Here is a 20,776-nt window from a genome sequence, read left to right as displayed (position 1 = left end):
TCCAGCATCTGTGATATGACGATATAGAAGCCATGTTACAGATATAAAATCAATTTTTCTTAACTTTGCAGAGGGAATAATTCTGATTCATGGCTACAGGCGCTTTGTCTCCAGATGCTTTGTACTGTTGCTCAGAAAGTAGTGGTATATATTTATCTCTATTAATGCAAAACTAAAATTATATGTTCGATTTTCAGTATTTTAATAGCATTATTTTATAGATGAATAACAATAAAGTTATCAATGTGATATATACACATATACCAATGTAATTGGAAAACTCATTTAAAATTATGCCAAGAGATATGATTGCCTTGCTTTTCTAAAGTTATAAGACTTCTTATCAAATAGACATCATAAAGATTGTCTATTTAAAGACACTTTCAAAAATTTAGATAAAAGGTTACACTAGAGTCCTTTTATTTAGTTTCAAAATTAATATTATTGTCTTAGTCAGTTTGGGCTGCTATAACAGAATCTCATAGACTGAGTAGCTTGAACAACAAACGTTTATTTCGCACAGTTGTGGTAGCTGGGAACGATCAGAGTGCCAGTGTGGCTAGGTTCTTGGTAAGGGCCTGCCTCCTGGTTCTCAGACTGCCTTCTTGATATATCCTGATAGTTTGGAGAAAAGGGACTCTGGTCCCTTCCTTTCCTTATAAGGATACTAATGCCATCATGAAGGCTCTGCCCTCATGACCTAATCTAACCTTAATTACCTCCCAAGACCTCACCCCCAAATACTGTCACATTGGGGATTAGGATTTCAACATATACATTTGAGGGGAACATAAACACTTAGTCCATAGTAATTGCTGGGGATTTACTTTGAGACCAGGTCATGTATCTGATTTGAAGAATTAATTGATATTGGTATTGACTTTCTGTTCTTTTGATACAAAGCAAATGAGCCCATTTAAGTGTCCAGTAATTATTTGATTAACACTAAAGAGGCAAAATGCTATATTAGTAGAAAGATCTGGGATAAAAGTTTAGACTCCTGCAGTCGGATCCCAAGTTGGCAGTTACTGTCTATGTGAACTTGGATCTGTCACTTTCTAGTAGTTGTGATCTTGGGAAAGTTAATTAGAGTCTTAAATTTTCCTGTATGTCAAAAATATGGATAATAATGAATACCTTGCTGGAACATTATAAGGTTTAAATAACTAACACAGGGAAGACATAGAAATACTATATTGCATGGTCTACTGCTTTCTAAATTCATTTCCTTATCTTGGGCAAGGTCAGGTTACATCTTTGGCTTTAGTTTCCTCATCAATAATAAACAAATAGTATTCTTGAGAATCTATGATTCTGAACCCTTCCATGTATTTTCTCCCATGTATGTCCAGCTTTAAGAAGTGTTGCAAGGTCCTTTATGTAAAAAAGCTATTTCTAGGGGTTGGAGAAAATGTGAACTAAAACCATTTTATTCCTCTGCTTCAAAAGTAGAGTGCTTTTCTTTGATTTTCTTTCTCACGCAGCAAACAGAAACATCTGCACTGACTTAGAGCTTTCTTTAAAAAGAAAAATTGTCTTTGATTCAGTCACATGATCAGAAAGAACAAATGTAAGTCCTTCTGGGATATGGTGTGAATGAAATTAAAATATGTCATTAAAATGAACATTTCTCATTCCACTGTGCTCCTGTCCAATAGTTAAGAGGCACATTATACTCTTGGCACTTGGGGATGATTAGCTGAATCACTTGCTGCATTGTTCGACAGGTGGATTTTCAGAAAAGACATATGAATGGAGCTCAGAAGAGGAGGAGCCAGTGAAAAAGGCAGGACCTGTCCAAGTCCTCATTGTCAAAGATGACCATTCCTTTGAGTTAGATGAAACTGCACTCAGTCGGATCCTTCTCTCGGAGGCTGTCAGAGACAAGGAGGTCGTTGCTGTATCTGTTGCTGGAGCATTTAGAAAAGGAAAATCATTTCTGATGGACTTCATGCTGAGATACATGTACAACCAGGTATGTAAGAGTTGCTTGTAAAAGTCTTCTTATTTCTTCTTTTGCTCTGTGTTTTTGTGTAGTGGGGTTTAATACTCTAACTTCTGTTATTATGTACCCTAAAAATGAATCCTAAATATGAAAATGCTATGGTATAACTCTTCCAACCTCAGTGCTTTGGGGCCCAAACTACATAGACCATTTTTTTCAGAAACTACTTTGCTGCATTTCCCTTAAAACAGAACTCATTTTATTATTCTTTTAAAAACAGACAGAGAGGCAATCCACTTTTGGGTCCCCTCCCACTGCCAGGAACTTTACTATCTTCTAATAAATTCCTACTTTTAAAAAAAGCGGGCACAGAGTAATATTATAATTATAAACTTTATATGTTATAGTGTCTAAAATATCAAATATTTTTGCTATAACTTTTGTAGTCACTTTTTTTTTTTTTTGAGTTGGAGTCTCACTCTGTCACCCAGACTGGAGTGCAGTGGCCGCTCCCGGCCACTGCAGCCTTGACTGCTGGGCTCCGGCAATCCTTCTGCCCCAGGCTTCCAAGTAGCTGGAATTACAGGTGTGTGCTACCACACCTGGCTAATTTTTTGATTTATTGTAGAGATGAGGTCTCGCCAAGTTGCCCAGGCAGGTCTTGAACCCGTGGGCTCAGGCAATCCACTCACCTTGGCCTCCCAAAGCGTGGGATTACAGGCTGAACCACTGAGCCCGGCCTGTAGTCACTTCGTAAAAACATTTATTATGACATTTTTCAAGCATGTGGCAAAGTTCACTTATACAGTGAACATCTGAGTACCCACCGCATAGATTCTACCATTACCATTAATGTTGTTTATCACTTGTGTCTCCATCTATTCGTCCATTTCCATCCATCACTCCATCTTATTTTTTGTTGCGTTTCAAAATAAATTGCTGACATCAGTAAATTGTCTTATAAATATTTCAATATGTATCTTTATTATATATGCAGATCAGCATTTATTTAGTTTATTTCTCTCAGGATAAATTTACATACAATGAAATGCACACATCTTAAATGTACGTCTGCTGATTTTTAACAAATGCATATGCCTGTGTAGCCTCAAACTCTATCAAAATATAGACCATTGCCATTACATCTGCACAGGAAGTTTTCTCTTGTACTTTCTCAGTCAGTTCTCACCTTCAGCCCACCTTCACAAAGGGAAGCAACAATATCATAATATCTGAGACAACAGTGTGGCACAGAAATGAGACTTTTTTTTTTTTTTTTAATTGCAGTCTCACCTGCAGTCACCCAGGCTGGAGTGCAGTGGCACGCTCAGCCTCGACCTGCTGGACTCAGGCAGTCCTTCTGCCTCAGCCTTCCAAGTAGCTGGAACTACAGGCACATGCCACGACGCCCAACAAATTTTTTTTATTTTTTGTAGAGAATGAGACTTTAAGGGACCTGGGCCAAACCAAAAGCAGAAGGATAAATAGGAGATTAGAACTGAGGAACAGAAGGTTGGAAGTGGAGCACAGTATTTTTTTTTCTACCCTTTTACCTATAGCAATTCTGATGTGAATATAAATGTTGAGACAGAATAGACACACTACCCAAAGAACTTTGTATTATGTATCCATACCACAATTATGTATAATGTATTTTGTATTATGTATTTATACCATTTGAGATCGATCTTTTATACTTGGAGTATTTTTTAACAATTTTATAATGTTAGCTTTAACATATTCTATGTCTGGCCTCAATTCAAACAAATCAATAACAGAGTTTGAAAACAAACAAAAGTCTTACCAGTCCTTATTTCCATCATAGCAACAGTAGTATGCTACTTAACACAGATGGGAAAATTTAATGAACAAAATTAATATACTTTCTACTCTTTGGGATTATACAGTTCTAGGCTTATGCATAGTTTTAACTGTTAAATAAACATTAGTATGAAATACTCAATACCACTTGTCATGTTGCGTGTGGTAAATAGCATTTGCTCAGATGTAAGTGTGCCAGATTTGGGTTTTTTTGTGTGTGTTTTGTTTGTTTTTTTTTTTTCTGTACCTAGAACAACATTCAGAAAGCAAAAGAGAATATGAACACTTGCTTTACTGTTCCTTGCATAAAGGCATGTGTCATTGTGTTGTTTAGGCCAAATTCTACTTTTATTTCTGCATATATAATCATTCTTCATATTAGAATGGCAAAATTCAATTTCAAGTTTGACGATCTGTGCTCTTCTTAGCAGGAAAACTGTTACTAAGCTTTTTCTGTATTTGGTATATATTAATCAATAAGTGATTTTTGAAGAAGTATATGTGTGCATGCCTGAACAAATGAAATAAATCTTAGATCTGTCAAAGTAACTTTGTGGATGTTTTCTTGTCTCCCAAAATTATTTTTCAGACTTAGGGTTTTTATACACATTTCAAGGTAGATCAGTAACCTCTAGTTAATATTATAGTAATGTTATCATTATACAATTTATAATTATCACAGTTTATTTATTGAAATATGCACCCCCAGACTTTTTTTAGGTAACACTTTATTCAACTAATTTCAATTTCCTCATTAATTAGTAGTATTTATTGACTGCCTGCCACATGCCCTGCATTGTGCTAGGCACTATGGTAAATACCAAAGAAGACAGATTTTTGTGCTTAGGCATCTCCTTATTGACCAAGGAAACAGATTAAGATATATTGAATCTTTAGAGCATCATTGCATGCTAATCCATATGTCTTTGAGTGTAGTTCCAGGAAGAGCCATATTGTATAGGTAGGAGTTATTATGCAAAGCTTCATAAAGATATTAGGACTTAGGATAGCTTTTAAAGATGTATAAGATCTGGATCAGAAGAGGGAGGAGGAAGGAGCATTCTAGACTGTGAGAAATAAGTATGATATATGCATTAAACAGAGGGTACACTTTCTTTCTTAGAGTAGGGATAAAGTATTGGAGATTAAAAAAAAAAAAGATTTGGTTGGGCACAGCAGCTTATGCCTGTAATCACGGCACTTTGGGAGGCTGAGGTGGGAGGATCGCTTGAGGCCAGGAGTTCAAGAAATAAGATTGAACAAGTGTGAGTCAGATATGGAACCAATTTATGGAAGAACCAAAACTGAGCTCTTTATAAGGGTCTAAAATATTTTATAGAACAAGATAGCATATAACTAAATGATATTTTCTTTTATACTAGTTTACATCAATTTCTTGTTAATCCAAGTAGTCTACTCACGAATTCCTCTGCATTAGTTAATATGAGGTTTTAAATTTGAGGATTATCTAATGAGATCTTCCAAAAACTAATAATTCATTCTCTCTAACTAGTATCAAAATAAGGGTCATTACTGTTAACCAATGTCACCAATGACTGGCTTTCTAAATCTAAGGGATATTTTTCATTCCTTATTGTACGTATCGTCATTCAGTCTTTATACAATTGACAGTTGCTTCTTTTATCTCTTCCTTTGGCTTCCCAAACCCCATTGTCCTGGCCCTGGTTCAAACCCTCAACCACATTTTTGACATTTATTGTAGCCCCTCTTTTGTCCTTGCTAGTTATCATTTCTCTTCCCTACTAACTAGTTCTTCCTACTTCTAGAATAATCTTTCTACTCACAACCATGATGATAATTTCTCTCCTTCTTCATAACTTTCCATAGCCTACAGGATAAAATCTAACTCCCTTAAGCACTTTACAAGGGCTTTCAGAATTTGGCTACCTGTCCAGTCTCTCCTTGCTACTTGCTTCCTTCTCCTCCACATACCAAAGCATTTGTGTATATCCTGACATAATATGCTCCCTTCCTGCCTGACTCCCTGCCTTCCTAGAATGCCTTCCTGGCATGCCTTCTCCAACTCTGCTTGCCTGAAAAAGTTCCTAAATATTCTTCAGGTCTTGGCTTGACATCAGCTTTCCTATAAAGTCTTACCTAACCAAGAGGTATTTTTTTTTCTGTGCTTTCATTTATGCCTTGTATATACTTCCATTTTGGCATGCACTTATTGCATCATGATGGTTTGTTAGCATGCCTATCTCCCTGTTAGGCTGTGAGTTTCCTTTGGTCTAGAATGTTATCTTTTCATATTCATATCCCCAGAACCTAGCATAAAATATGGGAGATGGTTGTTCCGCTGTAATTATTTTTGGGGTGAATAAAGTTATTGTATCAATAGATGTGCATATGTTGTTTCCTCTGGACTTGAATTGGAGAGGGATAAGAATCAGCATGGATGAATGGAAAAAACTATACTCGTATCTCCTGTTCCATATCATAGACTTTTTTAATTTATAGGAATCAGTTGATTGGGTTGGAGATTACAATGAACCATTGACTGGTTTTTCATGGAGAGGTGGGTCTGAACGAGAAACCACAGGAATCCAGATATGGAGTGAAGTCTTCCTTATCAGTAAACCTGATGGTAAAAAGGTATGACGTTGACTTCTTAAATAAAATTGAGTTTTCACTTGCAACAGTTTATACTTTTTCAGGATCCTTGGCCAGCAATTTGACATGATACTTAAAGTGGGGTGGGTAGCATCCTATTGCATGATCCCTGCTTCCCTTTCTTCTGATTAGGGCAGACAAAGTTATAAGGACAGTAGAACAGCAGATCAGGAAGTAACATCTGTGTTTTGTTTCAATGCGGCATTAAGTTTCTGTTATGTTAGATTACTAAAGAAAATTAATTATTACAGTAATCAGCAGCTAATTAATATTTTTTACTTTCTGTGGCATTCATGGCATGTGTAAGAAATTACCCAAAATAGTATTCATTGATGATGATTTGCTTTTGTTCTTATGATGTTAATGTTGTGGTAACCCTACTGACCTAGATGTTCTATAAAATATCAGTAATGTACTCTCCTTGCTTTTAGGTTGCAGTATTATTAATGGATACTCAGGGAACCTTTGATAGTCAGTCAACTTTGAGAGATTCGGCCACAGTATTTGCCCTTAGCACAATGATCAGCTCAATACAGGTATGGAATAAAACAAACTCATTTTGATGGATTTTCCTTTAACTGAAATTTATGAGTATATGTGTTTCCACATACATGCGATAGATAAAGAACAGGAATGATAAATCACATATATTATTTGTCTCAATTAGCATACCAGTTCTTGTGATTTCTGTGAGAGTAAATTGTTTTTGTTACTGTAGTCTAATTACTTACAAGTTTAGTTAGAAAAGTTCGTATTATTGACTTTTTTGTTTGACGCCTACAATAAACTCAATAACATTAAATCTTATGTCAGTATACATTGGGACCATCTACTGTAAGTTATGTTTAATTAAATAAGATTTATAAATATAAAATTTTGTTTTACATAGCTGGTGTAAATGTTTCTATATGTAAAAAAAGTTACATGTGTTCACAGCTTTTTAAAACACCTTAGTATACATCTAGGCAAGTAAATATCTTTTTTTTTTTTTTTTTTTTTGAGTTAGAGTCTCACTCTGTCGCCCAGACTGGAGTGCAGTGGCCGCTCCCAGCCACCACAGCCTCGACCTGCTGGACTCCGGCGATCCTTCCGCCTCAGCCTTCCAAGTAGCCAGAATTACAGGGGCACGCTACCACGCCTGGCTAATTTTTTGATTTATTATAGAGATGAGGTCTCGCCAAGTTGCCCAGGCGGGTCTCGAACCTGCGGGCTCAGGCAATCCATTCACCTCGGCCTCCCAAAGTGCGGGATTACAGGCTGAGCCACCGAGCCTGGCCAGTAAATATCTTTATATAAAATTTATCTCTCTTTCCTTTTGTTTCTTTTTCTATTTTAAAGTATAGTTTTTGAGGTTATTATAGGTTTTCTGAACTGTTGTGCACATAGCATAAAAGATTTTAAGACTATTTTTCGATATTTTCAATTCCTTAAAGAAAGCAAGAATTCAGAGTGGCCAGAAACAGAACAGATTAATAATAATAATAAGAAGAAGAAGAAGAAAGGCAGGTGGCTTGAAAAGGCAAAGAAGTTAGGATGGGTACGTCAAGGCTGAAGTTGCAAGCAAGTGTAGAAAATGGAGCTAATATACCAGCAACAAGGGCATCCTTGAGAGGGCAAATAAGAGAGGGAAAATAAAAGGAGGAAGGACAGACTGAAGGACTTTAAAAGTCATGAAAAAAAAAAAAAAGTTGGCCACAGTCATTGCCAGACCATTGCCACCACTGCCTTGCTAAGCTATGGTGTGGCCATGTGCTCTTTGAGCTATGACCAGTCCATGTTTCCTGGCTTTGGCCCCCTTCCTTACCTTGGGTAGGTGAATCTTCTCCCTCTCTCTCTCTCGCTCTAATTTACGTTTAAATAAACTATATTTTCTGATCTTTAAAAAAAAAAAAGTTGACTGGGTGCAGTGGCTCAACCTGTAATCCCAGCACTTCGGGAGGCGGAGGTAAGAGGATTGCTTGGAACCAGGGCTTCAAAACCAGCCTGGGCAACTTGGTGAGACCTCGTCTCTACAATATATCACAAAAACCTAGCCAGGCATGGTGTTGTGTGTTTGTAGTTTCAGCTACTTGAAAGGCTGAGGTGGAAGGATCGCCTAAGCCCAGCAGGTCGAGGCTGCGGCGACTGTGAGCGTGCCACTGCACTCAGCCTGGATGAAAGTGAGACTCCAACTCAAAAAAAAAAAAAAAGACATGGTTCTAACCTATGACTGGCTTTTAAAAATCTACTTTTTTCTTTTAATTGACAAAATTGTGTACATTTATTGTATATAAAATGACATGTATACATTGTGGAACAGCTCATTTGAGCTAACTAATGTATGCATTCCCTAACCTACTTATTTTTTGTGGTATAAATATCTACTTCTTGAATGAGTTTTTAAAATATTTAATATCTAATAAATACTTGATATCTAATTTATTCAGAATTCACAGCATAAGCCATTTACACAAGCCTATTAAACCTACACTGACTTTGCCTTTTCAATATTTAGTATTTACTATTTACATTTGACCTGAATATATTGAATATTTTCTTTTTTTTCTGAGTTAGAGTCTCACTCTGTCACCCAGACTGGAGTGCAGTGGCCGCTTCCGGCCACTGCAGCCTCAACCTGCTGGGCTCCGGCGATCCTTCCGCCTCAGCCTTCCAAGTAGCTGGAACTACAGGCACGCGCTACCACGCCTGCTAATTTTTTGATTTATTGTAGAGATGAGGTCTCGCCAATTTACCCAGGCGGGTCTCAAACCCGCGGGCTCAGGCAATTCACTCACCTCAGCCTCCCAAAGGCACGGGATTACAAGCTGAGCTACCGAGCCTGGCTTATATTGAATATTTTCATAGAAAAATCTGCTAAGTCCTTAGCAATGACTATGTTTTTACTATTATGTGAGATATTATCTGTTATTTAAATAAGTACACAAAGTATTGTTTTCATATTGATACATAAACATATAAGTATCCTTAACTTTTCTTTGAAGTTAAGGATACTTATTCATTTCAAAAAAAGGATGTCAGTGCTTGATTTTATCCATATTTGTTAAAGATACTTAACTAAGTATTAAATTCTTGTACTCTTAATATTTTTTTGAAAGATGTCGTCGTAATGCTGTGATCTGTTCATGAAACAATAATGTATATGTATAAGGATGTCAGCATGACATTCAGAACCTATTTTATTTATGTCTATGTGATAAAACTATAGATATAAATAAAATAATCAATTGTGAAAAGTCAACATGATATTTCAAAGCAAAATTTTCTACATGGATTGCTCAGATTTAGGTTGCTACTATTTTGGTGTGCTTAGAAGAATGGTTGTATTTTGACTATTTGTTAAATTAGATTCATAAAATCATGTTAATATTCTGTCTCCAGAGCAAGTGATTGCTATATTTCTGGAACCATTTTATGGTCATTATACATTGCTTGTTGTCTCTCAAGCTTCTTTTATTCTTCTCTTAAGGGCTTATAAATATCATTTCATAAGCATACATGTTAGACAGTTCAATCGTGTGATAACTGATATTTAGAAAAACAGAGAATGACAAAGTGCTTGGGATGATGCCAATTATCTTCTCATTGTGACTTTATTTCTTAATCAGGTTTATAACTTATCCCAAAATGTCCAGGAAGATGATCTTCAGCACCTCCAGGTACCAATATTTATAATATATGTGTGTATATCTGGCAGTCTTTTGAACATGTATAGCAGAACTTCAGGGAATGATTTAGAAACATAACCAAATGCCAAATGAGGGTTGTTTTATTTCCAGGTTTCTTATTCTGGCTCTGTATGGTTATATTCATGCTAATTCAATTTTCAAGTTCCTTTGCTTCAACAAAGCTACTTACTATCAGCCCTGTAAATGAGAAAATATATGGCAAATCAGAGTAGAAAATCTTTGGATGAAAAATTACCCAAAATGTGAAGTTGAAATCTTAAGGTCAGGAATTTGATAATTGTTAGTGTGATATCTATTATATGCCACATTTTTTTCCTGTGAATACTTTATACCTAAGAACTATGGGGGACTAATTGATAATGACTCATAGAATTCTATTTTAGATCTGAAAGAGACTTCAATGGCACCAATTTATTCTTTATATTTTATAAATGAGGAAAATGAAGTTGAAAGAAATAAATGACTTGTTGAAACTCATATGGCTAATTAATGCTACAGTGGGGGAAAATTCTTTTTTTTAAGATTTTGCCACATTTGCTTTATTGTTATTTTATCTTACATATTTTTTGTGATTATTATTATTTGAGAGTAAGTTGCAGCCATCATATCCTTTACCCTTAAATACGTTATTGCGTATTTCCCAAAACAAGACACTCTCTTACATAATCACAGGAGTGAAGAAAAAGTCTGATCATCTGACTGGGCCCAGCGAGCCCTCTTTCACTCGCCAAGCAGTATTTAAAACTCAAAGTAAATGATTAGGTATTTCCTACAGGACACACAGCTCTATAACACTCTGCTCTCTTTCAATTCACATTATTTTTTGTTACATACCATGACCCATTCTTTCTCTAATAGTTTTCCTGTGCGTATTTTATAGAAAATTTTGCTTTTAATATATTATTTTATCTTGGCAATCAGAGCCATGTAGTAAAATGTGCAAATTTAACAATAACAAAGGATGATAGAGCAGGGTAATCTAAAACATTGGAACTGTCACTTGGAGCTCACATCAGCATGCTACCAAGTGTATTTTTAGTACATCACACTGACCATTTATAACAAATAGGCAGTATGCTGAATAACTGTTAGGTGTTTTTCATAATAAGAACACTACTTCATTGGGCATGTGTCACTACTAGCCAGCTACTTTCCAAGTTAATGGCATAGCACTGTTTGATACCAGTGTAGAGGTTTCCAAAAAAGTGCTGATTTTGGACTTTGCTATTGAGTCGTTATTTTTTTGAGGTCGTTTGAAAAGTTTCCTATAGAGATTGTGGGGCGGGGGTGGGGTCTAAAAAAAAAGTGTCCTATAAATGCCAACACCATAGCCTTCTGCAGAAGTTATTGTGAATTCAAATTATGTTGGTAAATAATTCTAATGAGCGTGTCTAATACCTGGACCAGCTGCCTTTTAGACATGATATTCTAGACTTCCATCATTCTAATTGGGTGCCTAGTAGTTAACTTTGATGTTTAGACATCGCCACCACAGGAGATGCAATGTGGTTCTGGCGGCACTATTCTAAAGGGGTGAGGGCTGTGTGTCAGCATTCTTTTCCAGCTCTGAGAACAACTGTGGCTTGTCACTCTTGTGTATGAAGTAGCATGTCCTATGTTCTTAGGATGAAACCCATTCTGCCAGCCTACATGAAATTCTCATTCAAGGCCCAGTAACAGTAGCCCAAGGTCTTAGGTCTGTGTTCTTCAAAATCTTAAATTTCTGGCAAAACAAAACCTCATATTATGGTGCCTCATGATCTCAACTGGGAGCAATAAAAAGTAAGGCACTATATTTGATTCTCCACTTTTTAAGACAAATGCCTACCTAATGCCTTTGTAATCACTGAGGACGTTGTGCCATTATATTTCCTCAGGCAACAACTTTTATAAATGTATTCTAGATAGTTTATGGCTCTCTGGTCTAATCTATGCAAATTCTGCTTTGAAAGGTCATTTATCATGTTTTCTTCTACCCCATCTTCCCTAGAAAAAAAATTAACCCACATTCTAGATATAAAAGGTGTTAGTTTTAAAATGAAAACTCTACTTTTAAAATGTACTTTATGTCTTTGATTTCTAAATATTTAATAACTGTAATTCTTCTTTATTGCCCTGTACTTATTTCCCAAAAATAATTACTGTATTCTTAATAATATCATATTTTGTTACAGCTAGGGGGAATAAGTGAATGGAAGAAAGCCAAGAATTAAAACTTTACAGATGCTTAAGTCTCTCTCTCTCTCTCTCTCCCCCCCACCCGCGTGTGTGTGTGTGTGTGTGTGTGTGTGTGTGTGTGTGTGTGTAATTTTCCTTCTAGCTTTTCACTGAGTATGGCAGACTGGCGATGGAGGAAACATTCCTGAAGCCATTTCAGGTGAGTGAGGGTTAAATGATGGTAAATTCTTATTAGATTTTCCTGAAGACTATAACCCAGTATATCAATTAGTTAGGGTCATGTTTCTTTCTATTTTTCCTTATTTCATTAAGAAAAATTTTTGAATACTTATTTGGTGCAAGGAGAAGATAGAAATGTGGAAATATAAATTTTTTAATTATTAAGAAATAAAAAGAAATGGGAACATAAAATATAAATTAGATATTCTGGTTTCTCCCAGGGTGTCAACTTTTCCCCCCTGAACTCAACCTGGAGATATCACAGAAGCCAGAAGAAAATTGATGAATTGTCAAACATAAAAGTTAAACAAACAAAATTCCTGAGACAATAAATGGCAGTTGCAAGCAACAACAAAAGCTGACTGAGCACCTGAGAGAATATTGAGTGGGGAAGAGTTTTTTGAAGGTGCCCTTATCTTACACATCAACCTGTTCCATTTTCACTGAGTAGCAGAATAGCAGTCAGCTCAGGCCTTGCTGGGGACAGCAGGATAACATCAGGGCAGTATCTGAGCTTGGATTGAGTCGTGTCTGGCCCTTTAGTGCTCCTCTCTGCCCTTGAAAACAGCATCTGGAGGGAAGTACAGGTTTAAACACTATAGGGTTTAAAAAGCATGACTTCTTCAGCCTAAACTTATCCAAGAGAGCCCAAGCTAACTTCTAGAATTAGCTGCTTCCTGCAGATACATCACTATCTCAGGTGGATCACACCGCCAGGGGAACATGAGCATACAGGAAAACTGAACAACTGATAAAGTGCAAGATAGAATTCATGGCTCAGATGGCAAGCAATTTTAAATGAACTGTATTAGTTATCTCTTACTGCATAACAAATCACCTTCAAATCGCAAACTGTCATTATCAATCACAGTTTTTGAGGGTCAGGAACATGGAGTGGCAGAGCCTGGTGTGGTTTTGGCTCTGGGTCTCTCATGAAATTGCACTCAAGATGTTGGCCAGGGAGACGTTCCTTGAAGACTTAACTGGAGGATCTGCTTCCATGCTAACCTACACGGCTGTTGGCAGGAGTCTTCAACTCCTTCCAGATGGCCCTTCCACGGGGCTGCTTACAGCAGGCTTCTAAGAGCAAGTCATCTAACTGTGAGAGAGAAGGACCAGGAGAGAAGCCACAATCTTCTATAATCTAATCTTGGAAGAGACACACTCTCAGTTCTGTCGTATTCTATTAGTCATACAGACCAACCCTGGTACAATGTAGGAGGGAGGCTAAGCAAAGATGTGAATACCAGGAGGTAGGGATCCTAGGGGCTGTCTTAGAGGCCAGTTAGCATGTGAGCATATTACATATTCTTAAAGAAATAAAATATGCATGTCTTATGCTTCCAGGAATAGAAGATGAGTATTTTGGATTAACCTTCTTTCTGACAACAATAAAAAAAACTCCATAGAAAGTTAAAAATTTATTTGAATGCATAAGAATATTAAAGAGTAAAAAACTGTTGAGAGCTGAAGGAAGATAGAAGCCCAGGAGGGGAACGGGTATCATCATGCAAACTGACAAATGAAGTAAGCTTGAAGGAAAAAGCAGTCCTAGAGATGAAAGTGTTATTTCATAATGATACAGGAATGAATTGTAAATAAATTGGTGAATATGTAGCAAATGTAAACATTGTATATTAAATAATAATTTCTAATTTATGATATTTTAAAATGACGAAATACTGGACAAAATAGCATGCAGATTTTGGTCCTTACACCAATCAGGAGAAGTGTTAAAATAATCTGGATTTTAAAAAATTATATGTAATGTTAAAACTTTAAGAGTTACCACTAGAATAATTATACTAGAGTATAATATAGCATCCAGACCTGTAGAGGCGGGGAGTGGTATCAGAAAAGGACAAGCAAATAAAACAAATGAATGCTATAGTCAAGCCAATGAGGATAATAAAACAGAGAAGGAAGGGGAAAGAGGGACAAAACGAAGCACAAAGCAAGTTGGTAAAAATTAATCCAAATATATTAATATTTTATTAAACAAATATAAACAGAATAAGATCACCAGTTAAGAGATTTTCAGTTTGTATAAAAATTAAAAATCCAGCTATCTGTTATTTATAAGGGATATATTAAAACACAGAAGTGTGTTTATTTGAAAATAAAATGATGGAAAAAGATATACCAGGCATATAATACATGAAAGAAGACTTAAGTGCCTATATTTTTCATGACACTTCAAGTCAATAAGAATTATTTAGAATAAAGAAGTTTATAATGATAAAAAGTTTCATTTCACAAGGAAGATATAATAATTCTAGCCAGATGTAGTAGCTCATGCCTATCATCCCAGCTACTTTGGAGGCTGAGGTAGGAGAACTGCTTGAGCCAAGGAGTTCAAGAGTTCAAGACCAACCTAGATAACATAGATAGACTCTGCCTCTGAAGAAAAAAAAGAAATCCAAATTTGTATCACAAATATCCTCAAAATATGTAAAGATTAATAGAACCATAAGAAGAAATGTATAAATTTGTTGAGACTCGGCTCTCCTAACTATTGGTAAGTCAAATAAACAAAAAATTAGTAAAGATAGATAAGATATGGAACAAGGTTAACAAGCTTGTTTTGTTGTATACTGTACCTACCAAATAAATACACATTACTCTTAAACATACTAAGGTGCATTTATAAAAATTTACCACATCCTGAGTTACATAGCAGGTCTTCATAAATCTCAAAGGATCGAATTCATACTGATCTCATTCTGTGATCACAGGACAATTTAAAAGTTAATAAGAAAGTGCTACCCTTAAAAAGCATATTTTGAACATTTTGGACCAGATACAAAGGCTCACACCTAGAATCTGAGCACTTTGGGAGGCCAAGGGGGAAGATTGCTTGAGCCCATATGTTCCATATCTTATTCAGGACCAGCTAGAGCAACATGGCAAGTCCTTGTCTCAACAAAAAAATTTCTAAAACTAGCTGGGTGTGGTGGCATGCACCTGTAATTCCAACTACTTGGGTGGCTGAGGTGGTAGGATCACCTGAGTCCAGGCAGTTGAGGCCGAGCTGTGATCATACCACTGCTCTCCAGCCTGGGCAACAGAGTGAGACACTGACTCAAACAAAAAACAAACAAACAAAAACCACACACTTCAAAAATAACTTATGAGTCAAGTCAAAATTATAATAGAAACTGAAAATACTGAAAACTGATTGCTTTGGGGATAAAGTACATTTTGAATATTAAATGCTATAATGAAAATTATACTTGTAGGAAAAAATAGCCATAAAAGTTTGCATTAGAAAATAACGAAGATGGGTTGGGGTGGGTGGGGACAAAAAAAAAAAAAAAGAAAGGAATGAAGACAGAAAATTAGTGATAAGCACAAATTAAGAAAATAGCAGCAGACGAAACCTAACGAAAATAGGATGGAACATAGATAAAAGCTACATGCCTCAGGATGGATCAGTCTTAAAAACATAGCATGGATTGGAAAAAAAAGGCTAGTTGCCAAAGACTGCCTACAGTAGGATAGCTTTTTTTTTTTGAGTTGGAGTCTCACTCTGTTGCCCAGACTGGAGTGCAGTGGCCGCTCCCAGCCACCGCAGCCTTGACCTGGTGGGCTCCGGCGATCCTTCCACCTCAGCCTTCCAAGTAGCTGGAACTACAGGCGTGCACTACCACACCCGGCTAATTTTTTGATTTATTGTAGAGATGAGGTCTCACCAAGTTGCCCAGGCGAGTCTCGAACCCGCGGGCTCATGCAATCCACTCACCTCAGCCTCCCAAAGGCGCCAGATTACAGGCTGAGCACCGAGCCCAGCTTGGATAGCATTTTCATAAGGTAAAAAATGAGCAAAACTGAGCACACAAGAATATATGTACATGTGTGATAAAATTATTAAAAAGCAAAGTTTACAGTAGTGATTACCACTAGAAAGTAGAAATGGGGATATTTCAGGAAAGGACACAGGAAACTTCAATGTTATTGGTGTGTTCAATTATTTAAGTAGATTTATAGTTTCACAGGTGTTCATCTTATTAATGTGTTTAATAGCACACATATATATTCCATACATTATTTCATATCATACTATGTAATAATTTTTTAATGTTTTTAAAATCAATAGGATTTCTTAAAGCCAGAGATTACCAACTACCTAATATACATTTTGAAAAAATATACTATTCAAAATAGCAAGGCAAAACAATTTTTAGTAATTAGTCACCAAAATGTATATGGAGAAAAAATTCAAAAGTTCTATTAAAGATCATAAAGGAAAATTTGTATAAACCAAAGAGATATAATATGATCATAGGATGATTTAGCATCGTAGAGAATTTAATTCTCCACATGTTAATCCAACTCAGTCCAATTACATTTGAAATTGCAACAGGATTTTTGGTACATTTTCCACAACTTATGTGGGAGAATTAAGTCTTGTTTTGATTTAAGTTAAGTTAAGTTAAGTTAGTTTTTGAGAAGAAAAGCTAAATTGCAGGATTCAATGTATACTACAAAGCCATAGCAATGAGAATGATGTGGTTCTTCGCAGATACAAGAGCAAAGCCCAGTGGAACTAAACAGTTTAGATTCTCCCGTGTATATATGGGAGCCTGGTAGTCAATAAAGATGGCATCATAAACCAGTGGGAAATAGATGGATTAATAGTTGGATATTAAAAAATGAGTTTATGACTGGGCTCGGTGGCTCAGCCTGTAATCCCAGCACTGTGGGAGGCTGAGGTGAGTGGATTGCCAGAGCCTGTGGGTTCGAGACCAGTCCAGGCAATTTGGCGAGAACACATCTCTACAATAAATCAAAAATTAGTTGGGTGTGGTAGCACGTGCCTGTAGTTCCAGCTACTTGGAAGGCTGAGGCAGAAGGACCGCCAGAGCCCAGTGGGTCGAGGCTGCAATGGCCAGGAGCGGCCACTGCACTCCAGCCTGGGCAATGGAGTGAGACTCTGACTCAAACCCTCCACCCCAAAAAAACAAAAAACATGTTCACTATTTAGAGAAAAGCCTGGATTTCTATAAACACCATGATAGATGTAAGCCCCAGGTGGATTAAAGAACTAACTATGAAAGTTAAAATCCTAAAGCTAATAGAAGAAAATGTTGGAGAATATTTTTCTGAATTGGTGTGCAGAAACATCTATAAGATCTTCCCCCAAAATAAACCTTGTAGTAAAAAGTTGGTGCGCATTACTACATCAAAATTAAGTATTTCTATGTATCAAAGTACTTTATAATCAAAGTGAACAGATTGGTAGAAAATATTGACTGTCAAAGTCAAAAAAGATTTCTATACAGAATATACATGGAACTTTTGCAAATAAGTAAATCTGGAACCCAATCAAAAAACAAGCAAAAGATATTAACAGATAATTCACAGAAAGGAAACCTGAATGGCTAACACATTTTTGAAGGTTTGTCAAGTCTTGCTGATAATCAGATAAAAATTCAAACAATAAGAAATAACTACTTTTTACTCATTAGATAGGCAAAAAGGAGAGCTTGGGGATGATACCAAATGATAGCAGGATGTGGGTAAATGGGAACACTCAGGCCCTGTAGGTGGAGCAGCCATTTTGTGGAACAGGGGGAATGTCTAAGAAGAATCATTGACAGAGTAATAGGAAGTTAGAGGCAATTTAGGTGTCCATTGCTAGAAGAACAGATACATAAAAATAAGGTGAAAAGCATACTCTGGAATACTTTGCAACATCCACAGGCAATAAACCAAAAGAACACAGAGTAGCATGAAATAGAGTATTAAAATTCATGCTGGATTAAGCAGGACAAAAGTATGAGATTTATGACATAATACTACTTATAATTATTTAAAATGTTCACGTACATAAAATATGTGACTGTGGGCATGGGTGGGAACGGAGAGTTGAGGAATGGGAGTGGGAATCTGAAGAAAATAGATAAAGCAAACCAAAAAAGGGGAAGGAGGCTTTACATGGAGAGATGATGGCGTGCTGTACATGGTGGAATGTGACTCTCCCCTGAGGTCTGGGACTGGGAATGGCGGGAGGAGGTGAGGTGGAATAAAAACAGTCCTGGGATACAGGCTTCTCTGTGGTTTACAAGACCTGCTAGACTCTTGTCTGTAAAGAAAAATCGTTTGCAATAATTAAGCTATTGCTTTGATTTTTTTCTTTTCTGAACTTGTTACTCTCAGAATCATTGGCATACTCAATCGGGGAACTCCATGGTCAGTTCTGGAAAGGAACTTTAGTTCTTACCAGCAGGTGTCACTGCTCCTTATACCTTGCCAGATACACTAAAACCAAAAGAGACCAACCAATGTTCTGATAAAACAAAGATAGACTTTGGCAAAAAATATAAGTGAGTTGAAAACACACAATAGAAAAACTCTCAGAGTTCGCCACTTGTTTAATAAACTGTTGGCATTATGGAATGTCAGTAAAAAGAAAAAGTTTTGACTGAATGAGTCAACAATGACTCTTAAACAGGTTTGGACTTGTAAATCTAACTATCTGAAATTGAAATGAGAAACTCAATAAGTATCAAAAGTGGCATCCAAAGCCATTTAATAATATTTGAGATTAAAGCAACCAAATTCAAAACAAAAAACTACACATCATAAAATCAAAATATAAAACAAATGTATTCAAATTTCAGAACATATAAGATATCAGTAAAATAATTCCCATTAAATTAAATTCCCAGAAAAAGCATAGAGAAAAGTTGCACAGTAAAATAACTGAAATTTCAATTAATTCAGCAAGCTTTTTTTTTTTTTTTCTTTTTGAGTTGAAGTCTCACCCTGTCACCCAGACTAGAGTGCACCGCAGTCTCGACCTGCTGGGCTGCGGCAATCCTTCCACCTCAGTCTTTCAAGTAGCTGGAACTACAGGCATGTGCTACCACGCCCGGCTGATTTTTTGATTTATTGTAGAGATGAGGTCTCGCCAAGTTGCCCAGGCAGGTCTTGAACCCGTGGGCTCAGGCAATCTACTCATCTCGGCCTCCCAAAGCGCAGGATTACAGACTGAGCCACCAAGCCCAGCCCAGCAAGCTTTTTTGTAGGGCATCACTTCTGGCTTCGCTCAGAAGATAGCAGACAGCTTTATTCATTTGGATAAAGTCGAGGGGAAATTTTAAATATTGCCTGAGAAAGTTAAGGTAAAGGATAATGAAATTTTTAAAATAACAAGTTTACTATTAAAATTAAACTAATTTTAATACATTTTAAAATAGCAGTATTCTTAACTGAAATAGAGTAAAATTATAAGTAAGAAACAAGATCTATAATAAACAGCTAACGTAAAGGCAGTTAACTGAGGAAATGAATAGTTGAATTAATAGATTGGTTTGATTTTTTCTAAAAAACAATTTATATCAAGCTGTAATAAGGCAAAAACTATCTGTCAGTGTATTTTAAAACCATGGTTTAAAGGGATTAGCAGCTAAGTTAATTTCATTTAAAAGCAATATTGAAGTGCAAGTTTGGCCAATGGTGTGATAGTAAATGTTTACAACAGGCTGGGGAGGAGGGAGAAGGTAAGCCTGACTTACAGCATTTGCTAATATCCATGGTGTAAATACGTTTACCATGGGTGATTTCTTTTTTTTTTTTTGAGTTGGAGTCTCACTCTGTCACCCAGACTGGAGTGCAGTGGCCGCTCCCGGCCACCGCAGCCTTGACCCGCTGGGCTCCAGCAATCCTTCCGCCTCAGCCTTCCAAGTAGCTGGAATTACAGACATGCGCTACCATGCCTGGCTGATTTTTGATTTATTGTAGAGATGAGGTCTTGCCAAGTTGCCCAGGCAGGTCTCGAACCCGCAGGCTCAGGCAATCCACTCACCTCAGCCTCCCAAAGTGCGGGATTATAGGCTGAGCCACCGATCCCGGCACGACTGTTGCTTGTAAGTACTGATGAGCCAGCTCTAAAGTATGTTAGCCATCTCAGGAAGTACAATTCAAAAGTTACATTATTTTCTCACTTGTTTTGCTCACCAAGAGTCCTTGAATCTGAAGTAGAAAATTCAGCAGGGGCTACTTCATCAATATATCTATTCTGTAAAAAAACTAGATTTACTTTAGGACTTACAAAGGTTTAGTTGAGAATGACAATATTTTTCTATTAATTTAAACACGTTTGTATGTTTGGATAGCTTCCAGTCTTCACCAAGAACCTAGTTAAAATATTTCTTTTTTTTTTGGAGTTGGAGTCTCACTCTGTCGCCCAGACTGGAGTGCAGTGGCCGCTCCCGGCCGCCGCAGCCTCGACCTCCTGGGCTCCGGCGATCCTTCCGCCTCAGCCTTCCGAGTAGCCGGAATTACAGGC

General features: G+C 36.7%; 1 protein-coding gene across 2 annotated transcripts in view; it reads left to right on the top strand.

The window, feature by feature from the left end:
• ATL1 (atlastin GTPase 1) overlaps positions 1-20,776 on the top strand; it is a 76,127-nt gene that overhangs the window by 28,234 nt on the left and 27,117 nt on the right. For both annotated transcript variants that reach the window (XM_021706875.1, XM_008073816.1), the window contains exons 2-6: positions 1,728-1,975; positions 6,248-6,382; positions 6,832-6,936; positions 10,006-10,056; positions 12,407-12,463. In XM_021706875.1, the coding sequence (XP_021562550.1) occupies positions 1,728-1,975; positions 6,248-6,382; positions 6,832-6,936; positions 10,006-10,056; positions 12,407-12,463 (596 nt within the window). The remainder of the gene's footprint in view (positions 1-1,727; positions 1,976-6,247; positions 6,383-6,831; positions 6,937-10,005; positions 10,057-12,406; positions 12,464-20,776) is intronic.

Source organism: Carlito syrichta, unplaced genomic scaffold (genome assembly GCF_000164805.1).
Source record: "Carlito syrichta isolate Samal-C Ts95f unplaced genomic scaffold, Tarsius_syrichta-2.0.1 Scaffold316190, whole genome shotgun sequence".
Lineage (NCBI taxonomy): Eukaryota > Metazoa > Chordata > Mammalia > Primates > Tarsiidae > Carlito > Carlito syrichta.
Note: the sequence above shows the minus strand (reverse complement) of the source record. Positions and strands in the feature narration are given on the sequence as shown.